Source organism: Leucopleurus acutus, assembly GCF_964270905.1.
Source record: "Leucopleurus acutus genome assembly, chromosome: 11".
Lineage (NCBI taxonomy): Eukaryota > Metazoa > Chordata > Mammalia > Artiodactyla > Delphinidae > Leucopleurus > Leucopleurus acutus.
In genome coordinates this window covers 15,882,803-15,897,493 of record NC_139152.1, presented here as the reverse complement: position 1 = coordinate 15,897,493, position 14,691 = coordinate 15,882,803, and the positions used below count along the sequence as shown (strand labels likewise).

General features: G+C 38.1%; 1 protein-coding gene across 10 annotated transcripts in view; it reads right to left on the bottom strand.

Moving 5' to 3' along the window:
• The window catches only part of PLEKHA5 (pleckstrin homology domain containing A5), a 243,100-nt gene that overhangs the window by 70,029 nt on the left and 158,380 nt on the right, over positions 1 to 14,691 (bottom strand). For all 10 annotated transcript variants that reach the window (XM_082851146.1, XM_082851148.1, XM_082851147.1 and 7 more), the window contains 3 exons: positions 13,004 to 13,104; positions 9,843 to 9,958; positions 2,774 to 3,241 (listed from right to left, as the gene is read on the bottom strand). In XM_082851146.1, coding sequence (XP_082707272.1) covers positions 2,774 to 3,241; positions 9,843 to 9,958; positions 13,004 to 13,104 — 685 coding nt within the window. The remainder of the gene's footprint in view (positions 1 to 2,773; positions 3,242 to 9,842; positions 9,959 to 13,003; positions 13,105 to 14,691) is intronic.

The window sequence follows — 14,691 nt, the reverse complement described above, 5'->3', positions numbered from 1 at the left end:
TATCAGAACTTTAGGAATAAAAGCCAGCCTTTCATAAAGTTTCACAAAACCAATTATACCATGTATTACTATCATGCTTCTTCCCACCAATAAAAATTATTTCATTATAAAACCTCGCAACTGTTTCTTAAGCATGAAGTTCATATGATAATGTAGATGATCTATTTCAGTGATCCAAACTGGACTCCAGTCAGTGAAGCTGAAGCTGGAGGAGCAACGTGGAGAAAACTTTAGCTCAAAATAACCTAAGACTAGCCTTCCGAAGCTGCTGAAGGTCTGCAGTCAAAATAAAGAGCCTTTATGTGTGTTAATTATACTCAACCAAGGGCTTTAACAAGTGCTTGAAAACTAATACTTATGCTCAACAATTAAAAAAAATTAACTTCCAGATACTGAACCCCTTTAACTATACCCATTCAACCTTAAGAAAGTATGATTTTATTTGAGGAAAAGTGCTTCTATTGAGAAGTGAGATTTAATTTGCTGGGTAGAGATGCAGCAAATCTTCTGGCTGGGATTTTTTTTTTTTTTTTTTTTTTTTTTGCGGTGTGCGGGCCTCCCACTGCTGTGGCCTCTCCCGTTGCAGAGCACAGGCTCCGGACGCGCAGGCTCAGTGGCCATGGCTCACGGGCCCAGCCGCTCTGCGGCATGTGGGATCCTCCCAGACCGGGGCACGAACCCGTGTCCCCTGCATCGGCAGGCGGACTCTCAACCACTGCGCCACCAGGGAAGCCCTGGCTGGGATTTTTATTATTGTTTCCCTGAAAACAATTACCTGTATAAGTAAGTAAGTACTTTCAAACATCCTTTCTTCCCCCCCACCGCCCAGAACTACCTCTGGCTTTTCTTCTAATCAAATTTTATTTTTGAAACAGCAACTGTTTCTCACAATTTGTCCCTTGAGAAAATTAGAAAAGTGAGCACCAAGGGTGGAGGAGAAGAAAACGGAAGTGAGCAACTGAATCACGGGAGTCGGGTTTTGCAGCCCTGGCTGAGCTGCACTCCTGAGAGAAGAGACTGGCAGACAGCCACCCAGACCGGAAGGACATTCCACTATTACAAAAGTTCATCTCCTTTTAACCAAAACATTAGTAACTCGTTGTTTTCTGGTTTCCTACTATCGAGAGGTAAGAGTTACAGTAAGTCTTCAGTTAATTTTACTATGTTAGTTCATTAAAGTACATTATAAATCTTGCATCACCAGCTTCCCACCTTAACAACACAACACAACATTTTTTCTCATCCACAATCACCTGCTTTTCCTCCGTTTCCTCTAGCCCTTATTTTCGGTCTCCTTTGCAGGCTCACCATCCTTTTTTTTCCCTTTAAATGTAAATGTTCTTTCTGATTTTCATCCTTACCTTTAAGCATATCTGATATAATGATGACACCCCAAATCTTATTCAAGCCCAGATCTCTCTCTGGAGATACAGACTGCAGGCACCTCGGATCTAACCTGTCCAATCACTCATTACCTTCTCCCTTCTCAAACCTTCTCTATGCAGTGAAAGGCACAGGACAACGCTTGATGACCAGACCAAAAAGCAGGGCGTCATTCTTGATTTCCCCCAGCCGCTCAAATTAGACTTGAGCGAGACCAGTTTGCGATCAAGCACATCCAAGCACCCAACTAGCCCTGTCAATTATATCGTGAATACATCCCCTTCCTCTCCTCATTTCACTCATGCCAATAGTTTCTGAACTTTCTCCAATTCATTCTCCAGATTCTGCAGCAGGGATGATACTGCTGAAACACCGATCTGCATACATCTCCTCTGGCTTCTCTCTCCAGCCTCGCTTCCCATCCATCACCACAGCAGTTGTGCCTAAGCCAGACTCACGTCTTCGGAGTCCTTTCCCAGCTCTATCAGTTTTGCATATGTAAACCAAGATAAGCATACCATCCTTCATATCTTGCCCCATATTTCACTTCCTCCAAAGAGGTTTTCCTGAACACTTAGGTGGTGTTGGTTGTCCCTGAAACATCTTCTTACAGCATTCTGTTCTTCCATCACTGTATTTATCACCATATACTGTACCGGTTTGTTTAACTTTCTCCTCTACTGGACTAAGAACCTTTGTGAGAAATCTGGACTATATCTTTTCAGTATTTCACTTTCTGGCCCCATGATTACCATAGAGTAGTTATACTATAAGTATATGAAAGAACAAATGTGTACATGAATGAATAAATGCTTAGATGAATAAATATAATACTTAGCCATGTGCATTATGAGTTTAAGAAAGCCAAGGAATGAGACTGAGAACTAGAGAGCCTAAGCCTTTCTGGTCTCCATGTTACATGTCTCAGGAGAGCTTTGTATTACACCAAGCTGCAGAAGCTACTAGTGGAAAACAGCAGGGCGGTGGGGAGAGTGAACACAAGTTCTCACTGTGTGTGTGTGTGTGTGTGCGCGTGTGTGTGTACGTGTGCACGCACGTGTGCATGTAGAGGGGTGAGGCTAGGTCTTGTGACTTTCCTCATCCCAAACAAACATGATCTGTACCCACAGCCTATGCCTTCTCTTGTGCTGGGCCAGGGAGGATGACTCCTTGCTATTAGTAAAGTTGGGTGACAGAACACTGAGAGGCAGAGAAAAAACACTGATATATGATTACTATCAAAAAAAGATGAGTAATGAAGCTGTAATATCTCAAACGCAATTTGAACTCAATACTTTGAATTGGTATCTCAGAAATCAGTCTCCCACCAACATAACAGGAAAGAAACCTGGGTTCACAAGGTTTCTTGTGAACATAACAAGACACTTACCCCCTGGTTTCTTCTTCATGACCTCTCCCCTTCTGGATTTTAATCCACTGTTCCAGCTGTTGCATTGAATTCGTTCTCTGTATGACTCGATCAGCCTCTGTGTGTAAGGGCCCTGTATTTGGGTGACTTCCGCCTCTAAGGTCTGCCAGGCTAACATTGACCGTTTTGTTCTCTGAACTATTCACATTGACTGGCCTGTAGTGTCCAGTCTGACCCGGGCACGTTGACCCGCTCTCATATTCAGACGACAGAGAATTCAATTTTACACTACTAATTTTTGTTAAAGGTCTATCTTGGCCATCCTTCTGAAATCCATATCTTTCAGCTTCTAATGCCTTTTTTTCTTCATTTTTGCTCATTTCCTTGTTTTTCTGGTTATTTTGGACCTCTGGTTTAATTAGCACTCTATGGTTGGGAAAGTTATTGATTTCTTTAGTTGGTGCATTCTCAGATGTAATCTTATCCACTCTGAAATCAGAGAAGAAAGCCAGAGTAAATCAGATGAAGTAATGCACATGTTATTTCTGGGATTCAATCTAGGAAAAACATAAAATTACCTTCGACTTTACCAAAAAAAAAACCCCGAAATGGTCACAGAGAAGTCTGCACAAATCCCCAGTATTGTAGTATGAAAACTCAAGTACAAAACCAGAATGTATAAACAGAAAGAGGAAAAAAAATTAAACCTAAAATATACAGCGTATAAAGCACTAGAGGAAAAAAAGTGATGAGTGTCCCCACCATTAGAAATCTGGAAAGAAAGCAAATAAGATTGCCCTTTGACAGTGAAACCACAAAAATCCACACTTAAAAGACCACAGTAACTAGTCATTTGAAATAACATGGTTTCCAGCCAGGAGGGTTAACTCACCAGGAGACAAACATGATTCTGGTTTGTGGCAATGGAAATTACATTCTGATGCTATCAAAGACCTGAACCCTACGACTGATTAACTCTCTGTGTCTATGTTCAAGAGGACCTGAGTTTCAGGTAAGAGCTCTTGGAGCCAGACTGCATGTGCTCAGCTGACAGCTCTACCTCTTACTAGCTGCGTTTTGGGCAAGGTGCAGAAACTGACCAAGCCTCAATCTTCTCTGTGGTGAATGGGGAAAATTGTAGCACCAAGGAGACAAGATTGTTGTGAGGACTAGACAAGTAAGTCAGTGGCTGCCACAGACTCTATTACCACTACCATTCCATCTCATCAAGCAATTGTGGATTCGAATCTGGCATCTCGTGTCCACATCACCGCAGGAAGAATGGGCTGCTCAGCAGTATGTGCCTGGGCCACTGGGCAGTTTTACTGCTCACCATGCCAGCTGCTGTATCTGGGTCTTGTTGATGAGAATCAGCTTCCCTGAGACCAATCACTTCCAGGATCTGACAAGACCAAGCTGAGTGTCTGAACCTGCACGAAATTGCCAAGATCATACCACACCAGGGAGGCCCCTCTCGGGAAGTGGCCAACCTTGCACATTTCAATACATAATAATGCTCCTATTGGATCCTAAGTGTGCTATTGCTGCCAGTTTCAGTGATGTGTAGAAAATACATAATCTATACATATCCTATACAGCTATACAGAGATAGCTCGTTAGGAATACAATCAGTGAGAAAAAATAAAAGGAAATGTGACTATTTTCTTTGGAGTACAGTTATGGACTATCCATATATTTATGTTAGATAAAACTCATAGCTTCCAGGTTGGAAGGAATATCAGACACTGTTAACGTTTACTAAGATATGCTATAGAGCTTCTTTCCCTTGAAAGATAAAAGTCAGAGAAGATCTATACTAAAAGCACATTTATCCGTGCTAAATTCAGGGGTGGGGAGGATTTTTTAACATTGAATATCAAATATCTGAAAAGGTTTTTTAAAACTAGTTACCTCTTGTCTACCAAAAGCTATTATTTTAAATTAGAACTGCAATGAGTTTTTCCTCAATTTTTTTCTCAGAGATTTAAGAGATGTAATCAAAAAAGACACATGCTGACTTTTCTCTAAGTGGAACCAAAACTGATTCAGAAATGTATGCTAAGATAACATAAATAATGTAAAACTTGTGATCCAATTTTAAAAAGTGACATTTAAGTTACTGCAGAAAATACATGCAAATATAGAAAATGAAAATAATGGGCCCAGAGATGGAAATTATTCAGAGAATGTACATTATGCTTAGATTTTTTAATGCCATCAAGGTTCTGCACACTCGGGGACAATGACATTGTAATTCATAGGTTAAATACTTTATAAATTTAGAAGAAATGAACTATCTAGTTAAAAACTGGATGTTCTATCTCTTAGGTGATATGCCGTGATAAACATTTGTAAGTATTCTGGCCACACGGGAAAAAGAGCCCAATACCTTAAAACCAAGTAAACAAAATCTCCCCATCTTATGAAATGAAATAGCATAGTAATTAGGTACCTTCATATTGAATGATTAAGACTACCAAGGCAGAATAACAATGCTGAGAGCTAGAAGTAGAATAAAGGACATAATTTCTAGAGGATAATGGCGACTGACACCAGGTTGGGCCATTAGGTGGTATTCAATAATTCCTGGCTAATAGGGCAAATTATATCAACACAACTGGCTAAAAATTGCTGTGAGCACATAATCAACGAATAGTTGTCACAGTCAAAACAAAATATTGAATATCATCTTTATCACCATAAATTATGAGTAATTATTAGTTTTTAGAGTGGAAAATATAAGAAAAGAAAATGGAAGTTGAAATTCTGGGATAAGTGTACACATAATACTGAAATTACCTGGCAATCTTATATCTTAATTATTATATTGATTTCTGTATTCTAAACAATTCCCTGAAAATTCTACTCTTAATATTATCTTAAGATTTTCAATGAAGTTTTTTCACCTACAAATTTTCTCTAGCTGTCAATCATAATCACCTCATTTTTACATCCATTCAGGTCGCTTTTACACATGGAATTCCAAAAGCAGATTTTCCTTTTATTAGTTCTCAACCCAGAAAATGTATACGGTTGAGGTGGTTACTCTCTCTTTTTTTTAAAATTAATTAATTAATTAATTTTTGGCTGCATTGGGTCTTCGTTGCTGCACACAGGCTTTCTCTAGTTGCAGGGAGCGGGGGCTACTCTTTGTTGCAGTGCGCCGGCTTCTCATTGCGGTGGCTTCTCTTGTTGTGGAGTACGGGCTCTAGGCATGTGGGCTTCAGTAGTTGTGGCTCGTGGGCTCACTAGTTGTGGCTCATGGGCTTCAGTAGTTGCGGCACACGGGCTCTAAAGCACAGGCTCAGTAGTTGTGCCGAGCGGGGGTTATTCTTCACTGCAGCGTGCGGGCTTCTCACTGCAGTGGCTTCTCTTGTTGCGAAGCATGGGCTCTAGGAGCGTGGAATTTAGTAGTTGTGGCTCATGGGCTTCAGTAGTTGAGGTGCACGGGTTTAGTTGCTCCGTGGCATGTGGGAGCTTCCCGGACCAGGGCTCAAACCCGTGTCCCCTGCATTGGCAGGCGGATTCTCAACCACTGCGCCACCAGGGAAGCCCCGAGGTGGTTACTCTTAAAAATAGGTGTCCCAGAGTTCAACCCTGGACCTTCTTTCCTTTTTTTCTCCATACTTTTCCCTAGCTCTAATTACTAGTGATTAGTTAATTTGGAATAGATGCTTTAAAAAATAAACACAAATTTACTTATATAGCATCAACTTGAGTCTTTTAACCAACACAGTCAAAAGACTTTATTAACAGGTACACTTTAAAAAAAAAAAGAGATTTACAATGTAACAATCATATAATTTCCTGAGAAGAGAGCAAAAAGATCAAATTTGCAAGTTAGCGATCTTCCTTATATGAGATATGCGCTCAATTGTTGCTGACTGGAAGAAAAATTTAACTGTATCATAGATCTTTCTTCAAATTATAGGAATATATAACAAAAATGTTGTAAGCCCATTATTCAGCTGCTATTTACATATTTTAGAAAGAGATTTCCTCTCACTAGTTCTTTTTTTTTTTTTTTTTTTTGCGGTACACGGGCCTCTCACTGTTGTGGCCTCTCCCATTGCAGAGCACAGGCTCCAGACGCGCAGGCTCAGTGACCATGGCTCACGGGCCCAGCTGCTCCACGGCATGTGGGATCTTCCCGGACCGGGGCACGAACCCGTGTCCCCTGCACCGGCAGGCGGACTCTCAACCACTGTGCCACCAGGGAAGCCCTCACTAGTTCTTAATATAGTCAAATATTAAAATGATTCATATGTTAAAGCAGGGGAAAAAAATCACACTTAGATCAATTTTAACAGTACATATTTATATCACTGAAGAATCTAAGCCCTGGAGTTTTAAAAGAAAGAAGGTAGAATTCATCAAGAAGTAGATATATTTAGAAATAATCTAAATGCTTGATGAACTATTTTCTGGAGACATTCATCATAAAACAATCAGAATTAACCCAGAAATGCAAAAGAAATGAAACTCATCAAAAAATTTTATTTTAATTTATTAAACTTGAAAAACATCCAACATAATACAAAAACACAATAAAATTAACTTCATGAATATAAATTCCCTTCTAAGATTCAGAACCTTAAAAAACACTGTCTTGTGTACTTTTAAGATAGCAATTGAAAATATACTTACCGGAAATTAAACATAATTCTGTAAGAAGAAAGAACGTTCAGTTGGAATGTTAGGATTCTGCATTCACCTCAGTACACTGATAGGTGAAAATGAATAAAGAGGGAAGGTGGAATAAAAATGCAGGTGGACCCTAAAGATGCTACCAGAAAACTACTAGAACTAATCAATGAATTTGGTAAAGTGGCAGGATACAAAATTAATGCACAGAAATCTCTGGCATTCCTATATACTAATGATGAAAAATCTGAAAGTGAAATCAAGAAAACACTCCCATTTACCATTGCAACAAAAAGAATAAAATATCTAGGAATAAACCTACCTAAGGAGACAAAAGATCTGTATGCAGAAAATTATAAGACACTGATGAAAGAAATTAAAGATGATACAAATAGATGGAGAGATATACCATGTTCTTGGATTGGAAGAATCAACATTGTGAAAATGACTCTACTACCGAAAGCAATCTATAGATTCAATGCAATCCCTATCAAACTACCACTGGCATTTTTCACAGAACTAGAACAAAAAATTTTGCAATTTGTATGGAAACACAAAAGACCCCGAATAGCCAAAGCAATCTTGAGAACGAAAGAAGGAACTGGAGGAATCAGGCTCCCAGACTTCAGACTATACTACAAAGCTACAGTTATCAAGACGGTATGGTACTGGCACAAAAACAGAAAGATAGATCCATGGAACAGGATAGAAAGCCCAGAGATAAACCCACGCACATATGGTCACCTTATCTTTGACAAAGGAGGCAGAAATGTACAGTGGAGAAAGGACAGCCTTTTCAATAAGTGGTGCTGGGAAAACTGGACAGCTACCTGTAAAAGTATGAAATTAGATCACTCCTTAACACCGTACACAAAAATAAGCTCAAAATGGATTAAAGACCTAAATGTAAGGCCAGAAACTATCAAACTCTTAGAGGAAAACATAGGCAGAACACTCTATGACATAAATCACAGCAAGGTCCTTTTTGACCCACCTCCTAGAGAAATGGAAATAAAAACAAGAGTAAACAAATGGGACCTAATGAAACTTAAAAGCTTTTGCGCAGCAAAGGAAACCATAAAGAAGACCAAAAGACAACCCTCAGAATGGGAGAAAATATTTGCAAATAAAGCAACTGACAAAGGATTGATCTCCAAAATTTATAAGCAGCTCATGCAGCTTAATAACAAAAAAACAAACAACCCAATCCAAAAATGGGCAGAAGACCTAAATAGACATTTCTCCAAAGAAGATATACAGAGTGCCAACAAACACATGAAAGAATGCTCAACATCACTAATCATGAGAGAAATGCAAATCAAAACTACAATGAGATATCATCTCACACCAGTCAGAATGGCCATCATCAAAAAATCTAGAAACAATAAATGCTGGAGAGGGTGTGGAGAAAAGGGAACCCTCTTACACTGTTGGTGGGAATGTAAATTGATACAGCCACTGTGGAGAACAGTATGGAGGTTCCTTAAAAAGCTACAAATAGAACTACCATATGACCCAGCAATCCCACTACTGGGCATATACCCTGAGAAAACCAAAATTCAAAAAGAGTCATGTACCAAAATGTTCATTGCAGCTCTATTTACAATAGCCCGGAGATGGAAACAACCTAAGTGTCCATCATCGGATGAATGGATAAAGAAGATGTGGCACATATATACAATGGAATATTACTCAGCCATAAAAAGAGACGAAATTGAGCTATTTGTAATGAGGTGGATAGACCTAGAGTCTGTCATACAGAGTGAAGTAAGTCAGAAAGAGAGAGACAAATACCGTATGCTAACACATATATATGGAATTTAAAAAAAAAAATGTCATGAAAAACCTAGGGGTGAAACAGGAATAAAGACACAGACTTACTAGAGAATGGACTTGAGGCTATGGGGAGGGGGAAGGGTAAACGGTGACAAAGCGATAAAGAGGCATGGACATATATACACTACCAAACGTAAGGTAGATAGCTAGTGGGAAGCAGCCGCATAGCACAGGGAGATCAGCTCGGTGCTTTGTGACCGCCTGGAGGGGTGGGATGGGGAGGGTGGGAGAGAGGGAGACGCAGGTGGGGGGAGATATGGGAATATATGTATATATATGACTGATTCATTTTGTTGTGAAGCTGAAACTAACATACCATTGTAAAGCAATTATACTCCAATAAAGATGTTAAAAAAAAAAAATAAAATAAAGGATGTGGACTTAGTCATAGACTTGCTGAAATGGTGAAAAAAAAAATGCAGGTGGTATTTCAAACTAACTAAAGGTGTATTAGTTTAATATAAAACATGAATTAATCCTTGCTTTCTGAGAAAGAAGTGGTTTCATATCATGACTACTAAAATGATATGTACTATGATAATGACATACTTGCAAGGCATGGAATAAAATGTAAGTGGAAATCACCATTATTTTCCCTACAAGCCTTTACCTTTTCACAGGTTCTGTCTGTACCAGGGCAGCATCTAACATGGCTTTCATCCACAACTCCATTTCCTTTCCTGTGTCAGTGCAGAAATAATAGGTCCGCATGTTTGGATGGGCTGCCTGATTGAAAATGGCACGATCATTTTAAATAGAAATATGGTATCTGTAAAAGAAAAAGAAAGAAAGTTCAGTGGCTCTCTACACAGATCATTACTATCCAATTTCAAAGAAAGCACACTTGTCTTACATAACGATATAGAAATGAGGGACTTAAGAAAAATACAATTCAATATTGAAAAATACATACATATTATATTTTTTCTCCTAACTTTACCATTTTTCTTTTTCTTAAAAAAAAAAAAAAGATATATAGGAGGGGAAAGAGGTAAGAAAGGAAGCAGCTGGCCATCCCTGTTCCATGCACACATCCCTAGCAATTTCCATTTACTACAATTCACATCTCTTTATTCAAGAATGTTCCAGAGCAACCAGCAACACAAGTCACTGAAATGTACATGTCATAGCATTTCCCTCCTGTGTTACCAGTTCCTTTAGCCCTTAAAAGGTGCTGCTGTTTAAAGCATGTTGACTAATCCTTACAGACATCTATACACAAACATAAAAAATCTATAAATGACCCAAAATGGCACTGCCCTTTAGCTTTTCTTCTCAAGTTTCAGAGTGAAAATGTAAATACACTGGGTTTGAGGCCTATATAACTGGTAAGTAGGTTTCTTTCTTTATGGTGGCAATCTGCCTCTATCCAGAGAAACAGAAAACAACACAAAGAAGGCGCTGCTGAGGGACAGCTACCCAAGTCCAAGCACTGAGTGCTCAGCTTAGCCCTGGGCCTGCAGCGCAAAGATGGACAGCAGCAGTAGCTACATCAGAGCAGAAAACAAAGCCAGATTAACACAACATGGTTAAATCAACTAGACTTAATAAAATTTCTTTAAAAAAGAAGGGGAAAAAAAAAAGAAAGAAAGAAAACAAAGACCAGGGTGGGGAATTCTGTGGGGGGGACCATTCTTAATTTCCATTTAAGAATGCCTGTGACAGCTCCCTGGTAGACACTGAAGGACAAGGAAAAAGAAACAAAAGCTATTTCAGCATAGAATGAGGCAGAAGGAAGGGCACTAAGCACAGAGTTAGTCTAAAGAGACGAGAGGAGTAAATCTGGAGCCACACACTTCACTCAGAGATCTTGACTACCTATCTGCTTTACTTACAATGGCAAATTAGCTGCTTCAGAATCTTTTTCAGAACCAGGATATAAATAAATTCAATCAACACAGTGAGCAAATTAACTTACAGAACCAACAAATCTCACTTGACCATGTAAGGGATGTAACACTATCTACGGAAACCACGTGACAGAAACAGCTCAAATGCCACCAGTTGTTAAAATGATTAAAACCACCACCAAGAGTCACTGGACTGGCTGAGTGGGGTTTTGGAGAAATGGATGAAGACCACTGCCCCTATCTGTGATCAACGGAAGGAACACTGGGCTGGTGCTCAGAAGACCCAGGTGTAGCCAGGACTCAAGACACTAACAAACCACACCCAAGCTTGTGATCCGTCAAATGGGAATATTTACAAGATGATGGCAAAGTTCCCGATTTAGCTTTAAGTTCCACAGTTTTGTTCAACAATTGTCTATAACTTCTACTTACCACTGTGAAAGCAGCAGCATCAGTGCCAACGGACTGAGTAGTAAAAGTGGCTCATAAATTCAGAGAAAACAACATGGCAGAGAAGAGAATTTGAAATAGAAATCATTATCCTCGTTACAGATAAAATCCAATCAAGATTAAGCCGCATAATTACAGAGACAATATACTTAACACGCATGGTCACTTTTACTGCTATTTTAACATTTTATTTATATATTTTAAAAAATCTATGTTTTTTTAGAGTTTAAGAACCAGCAAAATGTCCTATGACTAGTACAAATTCAATAAACATTTGACAAGTTGATGAGCAAACAAAAAAATTTAAACCTGTGCCCAAATAACAGTGTTAGTATCACAGAGTTGGGCAATGTACTTTTAAAAAGTTATTACTTCAAGTTATCAGTATTAGAGTTTGCTATAGCATCTTATAGCATTTCTCTGGTTCATACTGTTAATAACATTTATTGAAATGGGTAGCGACTGCCCTTGTAGCCACTGGTCTTTGCTCAGATATTACATTCTCTTTGAGGTCACCCATCACCCTCCCACCACTCCTGCCTTTCCCTCTCTTTTCTCCACAGCTAATAATGTAACACATTAATTGGCAAAAGCTGTAAATCAGCTGCAGTCCTGAGTATTCTTTAAAAGTGGACAGGAATTAAAAATTGAATCAATTTTATAATGGTGCAAACATTTTCATTGTTAAATAACAGCATATGTTACCCTTGTATTTCCTCTTTTCCTTAAAATGAAAAATTTAAACCCTTCAGAGTTCTTAATTTAACACTGGTTTTAAAAAAAATAGGTGACTTCTGAAATTTATTTCAGCCATAATCATAAAGCAAAGAATGCAGTATGGCCTTTGAAAACAAAAATAACCAACTGAGCGTTCAAGTGGCCTCTTACTTGAGGGTGCTCTACAAGCCAGCACATCACAGAGATGCAGAGATGGGTGGGTATTGTTACTTAGGGGAGGGAGGCTCAGGTCTGCTTAGATTTAGTGATAGATTTAATGTTTCAACTGCAATATTCTCTCAAAACTATCTGATGTTCATGAAGTACTTAGACCCAAGAATATCTTTGTAAATATCCTATAAAATCATGAATGCACATGTATTATGTTAAATAACACACCACCCCCAAATCTACTATGAAAAAATTCAAACATACAGTAACCTTTCAGGAACAGTACAATGATCACCAGGATACCTACAGCTATATCCATCAATTATTAGCATTTTAACATATTTGCTTTAACTAGAACCATTTGAAAGTAGAGACATAAAAGACCCTTGGCCCCTAAATATTTGAGCACATACTGCCTAATTAAAGGGACACTCTCCTCCTCGACCCGAAGACCACTATTATGTTTTAAATATAAAAATAACTGTTACTAAAATATCTTTTTGCAATAATCCATGGTCAATATCCACTTTTTAATCAGTGCAAGATGCAAATGCAGAATAAAAAAGTATGATCATTTCCTTACCTTAAAAGCATATTTGCGATTGATGTGATCCTCGGAGGTAAGCATAGCTATCTGAAAACTAGGCAACAGTATGCTTCCCAGAATACCCTCTTCTTTCTCATCTAAGAGATAATTGAACATCTGATTAGACTTTTAAATGTTCTCATGAAACAGAATAAATTTTCTTGAAACTTATTTTGGCAAAAAATCAAAAGATTTTCATATATTAATGAAGAATTCAGGTATTGTTTAGGTAGTTCTTTGTAAGGTTTTAAAAGAAAATATTAAATAGCAGAGTATATATACTGCTTTACTTTCAACACGCTTCCCTATCCTAAGCAAATCAGAAATTGGCCCATATGTCAGAAAAAGGTCAATTAGACAGAAAAACAGCATACATTTCTTTGGCATATAGACTGCATGCTACAAAGCCCTTTGACATGTGATTCACTGAAACTACATTAGCATATAAGTGAGGACACAGAAAATTTATAAAAGGAATCCACCCACATGGCTGGTAGGATATAAATGTGCAACCATTTTAAAGCTAGGACAAATGCACGGCTCACTTGTCACATCCTTCAGACTTGGCTCAATTTCTCATTAATAAAGCCTTCCTTGACTGCTCTATTTTAAAGTGCTTCCCACCCTGACCCATCCCAAAGCCCTCTCTTCTCCTTCTGGAACTCCACCACTGTCTCCCCTCACCACCACTCCAATTACTGCTGATACACTGTATGTTTTAGTTTTTTATTTATCATCTTGCTCTCTCCACTGGAATGTAACTCCATGAAGACACTTAGAACAACAGTAGCAGATACTCAAAAACTTTTGAATAAATGATGATACACATAAACACATTATTGTAAACTATGCTATAAAAATCATACGCTTTTTAAGCATATATCTTTGAAGGGTTGTTTTTAATCAGTCGCTACAATATACAATAAAGTTATGGGAATAAATTACAGGCCTACAAGGCAAGCACATAAAATATACCCAGGAAAAAGATAAAACATTAATCTCGGCACAGTATAGATTCACATTATTAACTTGCTGCCTGGGGGCAGAGATGTTTATGAAACTTGAAATACACATAGTACATTGTTAGAGACCCAAAGACAAGTTAATAAAGCTGTGCATTAGGCTGATGAACTCACCGATGAGAAAAACCATAAATGAGAAATAATTCTTTTTATTATGCTTACCATGTTTTTTTATTATTATGAACTTAACGAGGGATTTTACTTATTGTCCCCTCACTTCTAGACTATATGGTAAAACTTCCAAAAGAAAAAAGTCACATTAGAGGTTATTTCTATAGCTTTTCTCATAACAGTGGGACAAAATTTTGCTTTTACTATACTGTACTCACTCAGGTACAGTTCACTAATACAAGTAAGAATGAACAAAAGTGCAGATTTATTCTAAAAGGTAAAAAAAAAAAGAGGCAGAGAGCAGACATCAATTATAGAGAACATGACAACTTTCTATAATTGAGTCATATTCTAATTTTAAATCCAACTTTATGCTTATATAAAGCATATAATCAGAAACAGCTTGAAGTCATCTTTATTAAAAGATCATTTTTTATCAAATAATACCTTCTTCTATGTTGCATAATTGGAACTTTAGGAAATAACTTTCCTAAAGTTATTTCAGAATATGCAGCATCAATAAGCACAGGGTGACTTCACTGGATTAGCATG